Source organism: Mastomys coucha, unplaced genomic scaffold (genome assembly GCF_008632895.1).
Source record: "Mastomys coucha isolate ucsf_1 unplaced genomic scaffold, UCSF_Mcou_1 pScaffold14, whole genome shotgun sequence".
NCBI classification, from domain to species: Eukaryota; Metazoa; Chordata; class Mammalia; order Rodentia; family Muridae; genus Mastomys; species Mastomys coucha.
Genome location: NW_022196896.1, coordinates 73,811,984 through 73,826,084, shown reverse-complemented (window position 1 = coordinate 73,826,084; position 14,101 = coordinate 73,811,984). Strand labels below are relative to the sequence as shown.

Here is a 14,101-nt window from a genome sequence, read left to right as displayed (position 1 = left end):
CCTCCTCCTCCCCTCCCTCCCTCCTCTTCTCCTTCCCCTCCTCCTCCTCTTCCTCCTCCTCATCTTCCTCTTCCTCCTCCTTCCAGCATTTTCTTCCATGGTGGCCTCCCTCTGCCCCTTCACTCCTTTCTCTCCAAGCCTGCAAACCTCAACCCCACCTATGTCTCTTCTGCCCAGCTATTGGGTGTTGGCATCTTTATTCACCAATCAGAATTAACATGGGGGCAGGATTCCAGGGGCTACATACTGACTCCAGGTGTTGGGGGCTGTTAGCGTTACAGTAGACAGTAAAAGCCAAAACCTCAACACCATCCATGTTGGCATATCAACTACTGTTACATTGCTTAGGCAATCATACTGTTGAGAAGTCATGAGTGCAGCTGCTCTGCTATGTATAGAAGACACTGTCTTACAGCAGATATCCTGGACCTCTGACTCTTAAAGTCTTTCCACATCTTCTGCAGTGTTTTCTGAACTAGCTTAGCTTAGGGATTGTGCTAAGATGCTGGATACCCCACAATCAGTTGTTCTATGCATTTTGACCTGATTTGGATTCATGTAATGGTCTGTCTCTGCTGCAAAAGGAGCTTTTTTGATGAAGTGAAAGTTACACTTACTATGGTTATAAAAGGATAAGAATGCAGTTAGACATTTCTCTGCTTTAGGAAAGTGACAATAGTGGGTTTTCTTGAGTTCCAAGACGTAACCAGCCAAGAATGCTTCCAGGACAGTCCCAGCTGGATTCCTCCAAGTCCTATATCTGAAATGTGTAGTGTATTCAGCAATGGGACATTAAGAATTCTGGATGGTAGCAGAGGTCAGTGGAAACGGTTCTTGAATACTCTTGACCAACACCTTAAAGGGCGCTTTCCTATGACTGGAACCAGGGTTTTGTTAGACAATTTATAACTCTTGGAGGGAGCATTATCACCTCAAATGACAGAATTAGTTCTTAAGTGTTGAAAGGTTATATACTCTTGAGAATTTAAAGGACACACTTTGTGTTTCAGTGTTCCTTTTAGTGTATATAAAAATGGCTTCTTGGCATTGATAATACAAATACACCTTGGCTTAACATCACCTTCCAGTGTGTCTAATAGTTGGTCTGTTCTAGGTCTTATCCTCAGGCATTAGGGCCATTGGAAACAAACGTACAAACAACAGGCCATTGCACTCAAAAAAGGGCTGAAGTCTATGCATGCACCTAAATGGGGAGTCAGTTATTACTGAAGGTTTACCAAGAAGTTGTCATGAAACTAAACCATCATGGATGATCGAGTTGGAGTGGTAACATCAAAGCTTGAACCTGAACTAAAAAGGGATCCTACAGTTTCAGAGTATTCTGGCTATGAGTTCTTTTTGTCTGACCAGGCCTCAGTAGAGTGGACTTTCCCAGACTAGAGATACATATGCACACATGTTCTAGGTCCTCTACACATAAGCCACCCACAAAGTATGTCAAGAACTTTAAGATATATGGCCTTTCCACAACAGCTTAGGTATTGTTGGATAAATTTTCTGTCTAAATTATTTTTTTTTACACATTTTCAATGAATTTTTTTAATCAATGTACGAAATAATGGTTTACATTATGACATCTAGCATACAAATACTAATGCCTTGTTCATACTGTCCTACCCCATACTCCTGCAACCATCCAATTTCTCCCCTAACAGCTCCCTTATGCTTTGATGTCATATATATATGTTTTAAAATCTACATTCCATATATGAGAGAAAATATGCATGTTTTGTCATTTCTACCCCACCCTCTTGTAGTACCCCTCTTTAATCCCCTCCTCCCTTTCAATCCCCTTCCCTCATATTTTTTCCATTGCATTCTTGTCCTGCATATGCAAATATACTTAGAGTTAGATTTTATGTTAGAAAATGCAATACTTATCTTCCTCTCATTGCCCTCTTGTTATCCCTTCCCTTTTACAATTTATCTTCTGTTTTTGTCACTTATGTGCAACACACACATGCATGCGTCTGTTTGTTCATTCATTAGTGGTAAATAAAACATATATATTATGGTGTATATTAACACATTTTGTCTTATCCTTACTCTGTTGATGAGTGTTCAGGCTGGTTCCTCACTGTTGTGAAGAGTGCAGTAATAAATATAGATGTAGTGTAAGTTAACATTCAGACTTGCTTAATGAACATGTTGCTGTTGATTGCCCATGTACTGGTTTTCAACAAATGAAACATACCACAGAAAGCTTTATACATCATAGATACTGAACATAATTTTTTACTATTTTATGAAAACCTAACTTGTTAGTTTAAATCATATACTCTTTTACAAGTTGCCTAGAACCATCATGATGCTTAATTGTAAGGATGAATTCTGCATTTGTTTCCCTCTGTTGTTTGCTTTTCAGGGGATGTATGTGTTTTTGCATGCAGTAAAAGGAACGCCTTTTGAGACTCCTGATCAGGGTAGAGCACGGCTCCTAACACACTGGGAACAGCTCGACTATGGAGTACAGTTTACATCTTCTCGGAAGTTTTTCACAATTTCTCCAATCATTCTGTAAGTGGTAGAAGTGTTGAGAGGTAATGGATTAGATAAGAAAATAGTGTTTGTTTATCAGATTTAATTGACTTTTATTAAGAACTTGTATCTGCAAGTAGAGGCAATAAGTAGAGTCATAAGGTATAGGCACAATTTTTAACAATTGGTAAGAAACCAGTTTTTACTTGAATCAGTACAGATAGAAGTTCATCAGTGAATATAACATTCTAAGATACACAGATAAAAACATTGTGTCTTTGTTTCTTCTAAGGAAATTATGAGTACACTATTATTTTGTATCACATATCAAATTAATCATCCTAAAGAATGATTCACTGCCGGGCAGTGGTGGCGAATGCCTTTAATCCCAGCACCTGGGATACAGAGGCAGGTAGATTTCTGAGTTCGAGGACAGCCTGGTCTACAGAGTGAGTTCCAGCACAGCCAGGACTATACAGAGAAACCCTGTCTCAAAAAATCAAAAAAAAAAAAAAAAAAAAAAAAAAAAAAAAAAAAATCAAAAAAAAAAGAATGACTTGCTGATGATAATTATATTGGCTCCCCATCTATTCAGATAGCTCACTTCAAGCATCTTGAGAAAAGAGTGCTTTAGAAAAAATAAAGGTCAGACCTTTAGTTGTAAGACTAACTTGGATTGAATTCTGTATAATCCATTCACCTTGGTTTGCTTGTGTATAGAATGCTAACAAAGGCTGGGGATGAAGCCCAGTGGGAGAAAGCTTACCCAGCACGCACAAGGCCTTGAGTCTGACCCACAGCACCACGTGAAACCAGGCATGATGGCGCACATTTGCACTCCCAGCTCTCAGGCAGTCAAGGCAGGAAGTTCAAGAATTTGGCCATGCCCATGCAGCCAGTTGAAGGCTATGCTGGGCTACGTAGAGCTTTTCTCAGTGCCCTACATCCAACCCCTCCCTAAAAATCAAAGTGATGGTAGCTGACTTAGTGGCTCTTAACATGAGTTCCTAAAAAACAAGTCAGATACACTATGCAGCTATTGGGGTCTGCTTTCTTCCCAGTGCCTACATCATTAATCCCCACATTTGAATATGTTATTCCTAACCCAATCTTTACCTTTTTTTGTGCCTTTGCTCAAATTGATTCTAAATGAAATACCATTTCCTCTTTTCTCCCTTGGCTCTATATAGGTATAATTGAGAAATAAATACATATTTCCTCTTTTAAGAGTTCATATGTATATAGATTGCTTTTAATATGACACTCAATAGTTTGTACATGATAATATATCACACATAACTTAATTTTAACACTATAGCATCATATGTAATACTATATCCATAGTAGTATCAGTGGAGTCTGGATTAGGTGAAAAGACTTTGTAAGATGGGTAAGTTTTGGATGGATATATTCACAGTAAGGATGTTTTCAAGAGAAAGGGTCATAAAGGAATACCTTTTTTCCTTCAGGGTTTTGAACCTTGTGGAAATGAGTTTTGTCACAAGTAAAAATTAAACTCAAAAAGAAAATGTCTTTATAATCTAACAGAAGAAAATATAATAATAGGCTAGGCAGCCCTAACTGCGGGTGTGGGCTATATGGCTTTAAGCTGTATCACATTGACCTTGCACATGCTAGAGAGACAATACAATTAGGCCACGTCTCAAGCCCTTGTGGGTTTTATGGGTTTTGTTTTGGCCGTTTTCTTAAAAGTCTCAGGTTCCTCATCTGTAAAACATAGATTACAGTATAATATACATAAAAATACTTGATATATGGTGAGTTTTCAATTAGCAATATACCAAAAAGTCAATCAAGATCTATCTATATATAGTCTTTCCTGGTTTTCAAAATATTATTTTGACTCAGAGTTATTATTTCAAATATTCTGATTAAATTCCTTATTTAACTAAAGAAGTGACTTTTAAGCCATCTATATAGTAGTTTTGTTTTGTTTTGTTTTTTATTTTTCCTTTTGTGGCACTGGAGATCAGATACAGGGCATCCTGCAAACTAAGTCAGTTGAATCACCAGCTCTGATCATTTTCAAAAATGCCTTCATATCTGCTTTAATTTGTACATGCTATTGTCACAGATTTTTGGATAAAGAAACAGACTCAAGCCAACTAGGGTGGCACATCCTTAATCCCAGTACTGTGAAAGCAGATGGGTTTGAGGACAGACTGGTCTACGTATCAAGTTCTAGGCCAGCAAGAACTACTTAGACCCCATCTCAAAAGGAAGAAAAAAGAAACAAATTCATATGTGTTACATCAGTAGAGATCTTATGACTATATTGAATCAAGAGCCTGCATTAAACTGAAACTTCTGTCTTCTATTCCAGGCCTATTTCATATACCTTAGCAAATAAACTGTCTTATACTGATTCTGCCTGAGATTGCATTTCCTCAGAGAGTCATCTAGGTTATTTTAAGAGTGGGGTAATTTCCATATACTCTACACGATGTTATTAATTTTTATTACAAGAAAGTGTGGTAAGGTGAAAACATGACAAGATGTATTCGATTATAACTTAAACTGGTATTAGCAACAAGTCAGTCAGTTGGCTTACTGAATACAGTGGATAAAGCCAGTTTTTTTCAGTGATGAAAGTATAAAACAGCCTTATGAAAGTATATTAAAGCATGAAGAAAGGTTTTGCAGCAGAAATTGAGAAGTAGAGGCTGTAGCGATTTCTCAGCCAGTTAAAAGCACTGGCTATTCTTCCAAAGGACCTGAGTTCAATTCCCAGCACCCTTATGGGGCGTCACAGTTGTCTGTAGTTCCATTTTGGTGGTTAGGGAGATCAGGTGGCCTTCTCTGTCCTCTACAGGCACCAAGTATGCACACAGTGCACAGATACACATACAGGTTTATAAAACATTCATACACATAAAATAGTTTTTTATGTTTAAGTGGGAGACTAAAGAGTTTCTTATGTTAGAAAATTCTAAAAACGATGTGTATAGTTTTCTGGCTTATTTTCATTTGTGGAGGTAGCTATTCTTTCCTAGCCAAATTATACAAAACTTGTTTTATGTAGAGGAAAAGATCTTCCTGTGTCCTGTAATAGCAAACAGGTGGGAAACCTGAATCTTTCAGGTTTCCAGATAGACTGGTTATAGACTACTCTGCTGTAGCAAGAAGACCATAACATCAGAAGGGCAACTGAATGTGTATTTTTTCAACTGAATGTATATTTCTTTCAAGGATACTGATTTCTGCATGTGCAAAAGCTGGTTTCCAATGCTATGTGTTAGTTTCCAACGCTATGCACTAGTTGTAGTATCAAAATGATTTTATTTTTAGGCATTTGTGTTTATTCACCCCTTTTTGTAATATTTTTCAATTCTAGGTAATTTCATTTTGGGATGCTATATGTATTCTAATTTTTTTTATCTCTGCAGATACTTTCTGGCAAGTTTTTATACGAAGTATGATCCAACTCACTTCATCCTAAACACAGCTTCTCTCCTGAGTGTACTTATTCCCAAAATGCCACAGCTGCATGGTGTTCGGATCTTTGGAATTAATAAGTATTGAAGTGTTGCTGCAACTGAAGAGAACGGTTAAGAGCTACTGGGTTTCCTGTAATGAAAGAGTAGTTAATGAACTGCACTGTTTCTGTGATAATGTGAAATAAGAGGTATTTACACTTGAGGGCCAAGCACTGCTCCTTTCTAAGCTGTCTTGAAGTGCTCTACCTAAGGATGCCTCTGTCTAATTTGCTTGGTATATTTCTGAGAGAGGCTTTGCAAGCAGGCTGGGCAGGCCCAGCTTCTATGTTAATGGTAGTACAATAAGGGTACAGTAACTTAAAATCCAAGAAAATGTGGGATTTATAAGAAACTAGGTCCAGCTTATAGTGAGTGGACATTATGGTAGGGAAAGAACATTCCAGTCATTCATTCATGTCAGTTTAAGCAGACTTCTAGAAAGCAGAATCACCTGTATACATGTTTTTATTACTGTACACAGTCTACTTTATATGACACATCCTCTTGTTTTATACAAGCCCCCTCCTAATGTGTGTGCTCTTGGGTTTCTGGCTTAGTATTGTGCATTGATAAATGAGGTAATGTTTGCATTTACTACATGACAGGGTTTGTGAGGGTTTTGTCTTCATGTCTTACTCTAAGAGAAGAAGATAGGCATCTCAGTCAAGGCTCTGACTCATTTTGGAACAAAGTAGGTTTTACTGCTTTTCCAGAAGCAAAGCTGCTAAACCAATTAAGAGAATAACTTACTTCAAACACTTCCAGTCTTCAGTAGCTGAAAAGTATTGTTTAGTTGGTTGTGCAAGTTGGTTAAGTCTATCACTCTTTAGAAAAGGAAATGCAAGATGGGGCCAGCTGATGTGGGCAGACCTAAGTAATGAATTCTTTATCAGCAAAACTGAAGTAACAAATAACATCTGCTCTTAGTCTCTTATTCTCCATCCCCACAGTTTGGTTTACCCAGTTATATTTCCTTTTAATGTGTGAGTCTTAGTGTAGATGACCCAAAATGGTACCTATATTCACAACAACACTATATTGAATTCTTGTGACTGGGGGAAGCTTCTAAGTTGTTAGCATTAATTGTTTAAAGAGAAGTAAATACCTTTCTAAAATGATATAAAGCTGAAAAACTCAGTATCATAAGAGTGAAGACAGTTGTAGACCAACTTACAAATCAATTATGGCAATACACAGACTTAATGGTAGTGATCATTGTTTCATATTTCAAAAGTACTGAATTTAGAAATCAGTTGTTTGATACTGCCTTTGTATGTTTGTCTTTTCTTGTGTATCTTTAAATAATTGATAATTGATGCTTTAATAAAAAGTTTTCCTTGGTGTAAGATTATTTTAAGTTTTCTAAGACAGTCATCAGAACTACACTGACATTTTTCAGATTTATAAAATTAGCTAAAAATGTTCCTCTGTTTAAGTACTTTTTTTTTTTTTTTTTAAAGATAGGGTCTATCTGTATAGGCCTGGCTGTCCTAGAACTCATTCTGTAGACCAGGCTGGCCTAAGACTCAGAGAAATCCACCTGCCTCTGCCTCCTGAGTGCTCGAATTAAAGGCATGAGCTACCACTGCCCAGTTTAACTTCATTTTTGAAAGCTTATATTTTTCCACATACTTAGAAATAGGAATTTTTCTTCCCATTTTCTGTGCTTTCTACTTTCGATGCTTTAAAAAATATTTATTCACAGCTACATGAGAGCTTGCTTGGCTATGCTCTTTTAGTGCTACAGAGTTTGTAAATGAGAGAAACTTGTGCCTCCTGTGGAGGGGCTTACTACCACAGAGGCAATGGTACGGGATGAGTGGACATTGACACGTAACAGACCTGCTTCACCTGAGACAGCGTTTGAAAACATCTGCGTGCTGCTAAACAAGAAGGGGAAGGTACAGCGATCTGGAAAAGATTGCCAGGAAGAATAGTAACAGATTCTGGAACACCAGAAATGTGGTTGAGGAAGCTCACAAAGGCCACTGGCACAGGGAAGAGAGAAGGAGAATGGCAGCTGGTGAGCTCTGAGCAGTACAGCAGTACAGCATTGTCGGTCGGTCGGTCAGTCGGTCGGTCACACCAAAAAGTCAAAGTCACCAAAATAGGTGGGTTTCCTCTCAGCGTGAAAAAGTTACCCAAAAAATGAAAGGGATTCATTTTATTTACAGCTCACTGACTGTTGTTGAAAATAAGCTGAGAATAGAAAACAGAATAATTGGGAAGCTACTGCAGCCAAAGAGTAATTTAGACTAATCAGTAGCATGTAAAATGGTAAGTGGTCACATTTGCACTTTGTGGCTGAGACACTGTTGTATAAAGAAGAAAATGAAGCAATTCAGTAATTTGTCCTGAACCACCAGTTAGATGGTTGTGTTAAACATGAAAAGCGCCAGTTTCATAAATGTATACTTTAACGATTTGGGACATCACTCTCCTAGTCTGGATGCAATGGTGCAGGCCTATAACTTCAGCACTTGCCAGGCCAGGGCAGAAGGGCTGCTTGCTGCAAGTGCAAGGCCACACTGTCACAGTAACAATAAAGCCTAATTAAATCCAGTGAAGTCACGAGACATTCTGGCAACTTCTGTGTAAGTACTAAGTGAGCCACTAACTTCAGCATTCATAGTAGATATTTTAAAGATTTTAATTATGATTGTGTGGGATTGTACAGGAGTGTAGTTTCTGCAGAGGCCAGTAGAGGGGTTCCATCTCCTGAAGCTTGGATTATAGGGGTTTTGAGTTGTCCCATGTGGGTGCTTGGAATGGAACTTTGATGTGCACCCTTTACTCCTGCATCATCTCTCCAGCCTGTCCGTTTATCTTAAGAATGGTAGTTAAGTGGAGCCTTGATAGGGATTTCCCACTTCCTTCATGGCAGTTTTCACTGCTGTATGTTTTCCAAGTTGGCTCCTGTGTGGTTTTGACATGTCCCATTCCTTTCTGGGTTTTTGGTTTATGGTGTTACTGTCTACCAAACTATGGATTCTAAGAGAGCATAACAACAGCTACTGAAAAGTATGTATGTGAGTTACCCTAGTAGACATGTGATGGCAGGCACTAAGTTAGAGACACACTTAAAGACTGCATCAGTTCAGATGAGCACCAATGACTGACCTTCCTCCGTTAAGTTATGATTTAACACTAATAGAGGACATCGTGACCCATCTTATAGTTATAAGCTGTTTATAGTGAGCCAAAATCATCCTAATCTTTACACACTTAACTCATCAGCTACTTGTTTAAACTGTTAACAGTATTGAATAAGCATTACTGTAGCTGTTCGCAATGTCCATAAGATACAGTCTCACATTTCTCCCACTTGCAGGATTGCTCCGAGAACTAATTTGGTTTTTACTGTATAGAATGCAAGCTAAATACAAGAGGTGATGAGCTGAGACTTTTTTTTTTCAGTCTGTTATCACCTCAGCTGTTTTGATTTGATGGCCACATCACTGATTCACTTTGTGGTCACACAAACCTCAGATCTTCAGCATGAGCTATCGGGTGATGACGTTCCTCTTCATACACGTAATAAAATGGACTTACTAAACCAAAGCTAAGAGTTGTTCTTGTCAAAATCGACCTGGTTAATTTTAGCCTATTTTATCTATCTACTGTTGAATGCTAAATCTCCTGCTTCAAGTCCTGAATGCTAAGATTAAAAGGTGCACCACTATGCCTAGCTAAGTTTCTCTATAATTTTAAATTTAATATACAAGCTAAATTGTCTTTGTCTTTCCACTTTGCGTAAGTATATATTTGTTAAAAATCTCAAATCATAAAAATTATAATTAGAAAGTAACATTCTAAAATGAATAAAGTTATTTTTCCATGTAAATAGCTTTATTGTCAGTCTTATTTTTACTTTGCAGAACAGATTTTTCAAGTATTTTTTATTTTGGTTGACCATATTGTCAAGAGGATAAATGTTTGAGTTTTTTTTCTTCATCTTCTAGTTTTCAAATTGGTGAAAAAAATAACATACTGTTTCCTAGGAAAATACAGAGATCCTTTGAAACAGATGTTCCTCTCATGAATTCTTCTCAAACTATGTGCTTCTCTCATTGCACTGTTAACATTTAGGAAGGGTAGAGAGACATTCTCTCCCTTCCCTACTCCAACCATGCATGGCCTCTACACACTTGGAGAGTGGAGAGCTTCCTCAGAAGTTAAGTTTGTATGACTCAGCAGTTCAGCTTTGTTTGTTTGGTGTGGATCTAAAATGTTCTTCCAAAGGTCAGTGCTAAAGGCTTGATTGCCCTGCAAGATGTTCTTAGGAGATAGAGCCTATTCAGAGTAGGTCCCCGGGTCAAATATGCTGTCTCCAGACCAGTTCTCCTTATTTGTTGTTTCTCAGCTAACAGTGAAGTGAGCAGTCTTCTATCACAGTGCTCCCATCATGGTTCTCTAACTGATGACAGTCCTAAAAGCAATGGAGTCAGCCATACATGAACTGAAGTCAGAAATGATGAGCCAAAACAACCTTTTGTCCTTTGAAAGTGTTCTTCATAACAATGATGAAAAACTAACAAAGTCTATATCTGAAAGAAGTAAAAGCAGGAATGTGGATGTGTGAACATACATGTTCACAGCAGCATTCTTCACAATAGCCACAAAATAGAAGCAGCCCACGTGCCCATATCAAAAGATGAATGGATAAAATAACACATGTATGCAGTGAAAGTGATTCTGTGTTTAAAAGGGAATTTTGATATACATGGTAGACAACAGGTTAACCTCAAAGACACTATGAAATAGTCACAATATGACAAATGTGGTTATGATTTCTACTTACATTCATAAAGACAAAAGAGAATAGTTGTTGCCAAGATTGAAGTATTAATGTTTACCAGCTACTAAGTTTTAATTAGGGAAGATGAATTTTGGAGATCAATGGTAGTGAAGACTATAGAACAATGAGTGCTTCAGACCATATATGTTCTATCTTGTGCCATAATAAGAACCTGAAGGACAAGTTGTAAAGTAAGTGTAATATCTCAGCAAATGTAAGAGAAAAATCTTGCAAAAATGAAACCAGACTAATAGTATTTCCCATAGTACGAGGATTTTTCTCACATCAAAGATGGAATTGCTTATTCAAGAAAACTGGAAAGGAGAAAGGCAGGTGGCCATAGAGTGCACGGCTGATGAGACTGGTATGTGACTCAAGTGGGAAGTAATTCCTCAAGCTTGAAATATTAGCTATTAAGAGCTAAGCTAATGTCCACTGCTTTCATCCTCTGCATATAATCTTCATTTGATCTTCATTGTGGTTTATTGAAAACAAAGATGAGAGACCAGCAGACTCACTATCCTAGCTCCAACATCATTACATTTTTTCACAATAAATTAACTGGTTCTGATAGCTCTTAAATAGTTTTCTAGCAATTTGTGATGTGTGACTCAGTAACCTAGAGTTCAGTGACTTCCAAGCCAAAGTCTGGAAAGGAATCAGATGCAGAAACCAAGGAATTAGGTCACGACCTTCCAGGCTGCAGATACACATTCAAACCACTTAGCCGCCTCCAGGTTACTCAGCTTCATGTGCATTTCCATTTCTCTACCTTTCAATTACCTGTATTGAAGATTGAGGGTGGATCTTAAGTTTTTAGCTCTCACAACCAAGAAAGTACCTGTCACAAAGGAAAAATCCCAATGAGTGTGTGATAAAGTCCAGGCAGGCCTACAGAAGTGGGTATTTGTTGTCCCAATTACTATGGAGGCTAAAGAATTAAGTCCAGGAGTTAAGGGCCAGCTTGGACATTGCAAGAACCTGAATCATAGATTTGTATATTTCATGCACATGATCTAAGTGGAACACGTAAGGAATAGTATTGTAAAATTCTTCCTATTAAATTCACCTGAAGGTTACAAATGAGTTTGTCTTCTGGCATTTAACCCAACAGGTTCCAGAATCAAGGTTCCCGTGGCCTATTCTAATGTTAGTCAGAGGCACTTACTCTGTGAGTTTGAATTCATTCAAACTTAGTAGCCCAATTACCTGTAAATGAGGCCATTGAGCACAGTATCTCACAGATGTTCTCCTGACCAGGCTAGCACAAAAGTGTTGCTTTACTGTTACACATTGGAAAAAAAGTCTCAAAATTTTAAAAGTAAGCTCAATATTGTAATTATGAATTTATTTGTACCTGCTCCTAGAGTTTAGTATAAGTCTGTGATAAGATTTACCTGGTTGTTGTTGTTTTGTTTTGTTTAACTCAGCAAAGCAAAGATGTGTATCCAAGCCCTTCCCAGCCTTACATTGTAAAGCCTTTGCTTACTACAGTTTTAAAGTGTTGGTAGAGAGGAAAGATTTGGAATACATCCATTTGAGTGTACTAACAAATTCACAAACCAGACCAACAAAAGCAAAGCAAGAAGCAATAATTAGTACATGCTACACAGAAAGTTGAAAGTTGGCCTAGTAATCTGGGACTATAGAAGGCCACACAGAAATATTTTTTAAATGTTCACCACTTAATACACTGACTTTGTGATAAGGAAATGAGCCAGCCGCAGGTGCTTCACTTGGGGTGGTAGGTGGAGCGGTTGTTTAAACTGTACAACCAAATACACTTCACTGAGAATTGAGTGCTGTTTTTGCCTGTGGTCTGACTTTTGATGAAAATACTTTACCCGTGAAAATGGAAGGTTTCTCAGGCCACTGTCTTTTAAGTCTGGTGACAGTGTTCCTAAAATAGGATAACAATATATCCTACCCATTTTCTCTTGTAGCAGCAAAGTTCTAACCGAGGGCAGAACCCTTTCCTAAACTGTGGCATAGGGTGGGCACAAAGCGATCAACTGAATTTGGACACCTTTCCAGGAGTCGCTATCAGTGTGACTTTGTAGAAGTCCTGGTACTCACAACCTGGCAGGAACGCCGTGGGCTAGAAGAGGTCATTAAGCTTTTCTTCACTAAGTGTGGCTCTGAAGCCACAAGAATTGCCGCGGGCCCACGAGCGCTGACGTCACTTCCGGGCGCCTGAGCGTAGTTCAGGCGTCTGCTGTTTCCTACGGAGGTGAATGGAGATTGCTCGCGCGAGTCTTTCCCGTCCAGGGCTTTTGCTCACCACCAACAGAGACTCCTTCGCTTCCCAGCCAATAGATTCCAGCTGTGTTGTTCAAATTCTTCTGGAGAGGCTGTGGGAGCTCACGACTGAAGTCTGCGCGTAGTTTACTCCCATCCCAGTCACTGCAGGTCTGCTTTCCCAGTGTTTTCTGTTTCTAACCCCAGTTTTGCCCATTCCACACGTTTTGCAGTGTGGGAATACTAGGGTGTTTATGCTTAGTGAGGGATTGATATCTTTTGGGGAGAAACTGATGTGGGGAAAAGGGTTTAGGAAGAAGTTTAGATGGTGAACCTATTTACAAAAAGTGGAGACGTGAATCCAAAGATTGGATAAGTGTTTACAGTTGGCTTTGCTGAGATGCCATTTTTTGTTTTTTGTTGCTTGTTTTTTACAATGAACTTTATGAGAGGTATTACTTCCAAAATATAAAATTAAATCCTGATTAATGAGCATATATTTTAATAAACTGTCCATATGCAGTACATTCTATTTTCTTAGGGGGCGGTGGTATCAATAAATGGGAGGCTTTTATTTTTCATTTGTTCTCTTTGCTTTTAATTTTTAACGTCATTTTGAATAGGACTATCCGCATAACTATTATACCATAACATTAACTATTGTATAAAGTGCGTGTTAAGCATGGTTTACCCAAAATGCCTGAACTAGAAGTGTTCCCAATTTCAAAACAATTTTTTTTTAAAATTTTGAGATGTGCCATATTCATAACCAATCTGAGGATGAAACCAAGGTATATATGTGCAATTCGTGTTTTATTTGCATACTATAAGCACAGCTAAGGCAATTTTATATAATAATATTTTTAGTCCTTTTTGTGTTTCCACTAACAACAACTCAGGTGGGTAAAGTGGTTTAAAGTTTCACTTTGGGGATGCTCAACTTGAAATATTAATCATTTTATATGTTTCTCATTTTTCTCTTGCAAAATCTGATTTATTTATATCCAATAATTTCTAGGGCCTCTAAAAGATTTTGATAACTTTTTACAAATGTTCTTAAAATTTTGTA

At 37.9% G+C, this 14,101-nt stretch overlaps 2 protein-coding genes and 1 long non-coding RNA gene across 3 annotated transcripts in view; 2 read left to right on the top strand and 1 right to left on the bottom strand.

The window, feature by feature from the left end:
* The window catches only part of Ormdl1 (ORMDL sphingolipid biosynthesis regulator 1), a 14,358-nt gene extending 7,016 nt beyond the window's left edge, over positions 1–7,342 (top strand). The window contains exons 3-4 of the mRNA XM_031367402.1: positions 2,387–2,538; positions 5,907–7,342. Coding sequence (XP_031223262.1) covers positions 2,387–2,538; positions 5,907–6,042 — 288 coding nt within the window. The 3' untranslated portion in view covers positions 6,043–7,342. The remainder of the gene's footprint in view (positions 1–2,386; positions 2,539–5,906) is intronic.
* Positions 7,343–9,829: 2,487 nt separating this feature from the next.
* On the bottom strand, positions 9,830–12,955 carry LOC116088396. Its single transcript, XR_004117877.1, has 3 exons — positions 12,871–12,955; positions 11,578–11,635; positions 9,830–10,425 (listed from the first exon to the last, which is right to left on the bottom strand). It is a non-coding gene; the product is annotated as an uncharacterized LOC116088396 (long non-coding RNA).
* A 43-nt stretch (positions 12,956–12,998) lies between these two features.
* Positions 12,999–14,101, top strand: part of Osgepl1 (O-sialoglycoprotein endopeptidase like 1) — a 13,943-nt gene continuing 12,840 nt past the window's right edge. The window contains exon 1 of the mRNA XM_031367400.1: positions 12,999–13,203. The gene's annotated coding sequence lies outside the window, so the exon portion shown is untranslated. The remainder of the gene's footprint in view (positions 13,204–14,101) is intronic.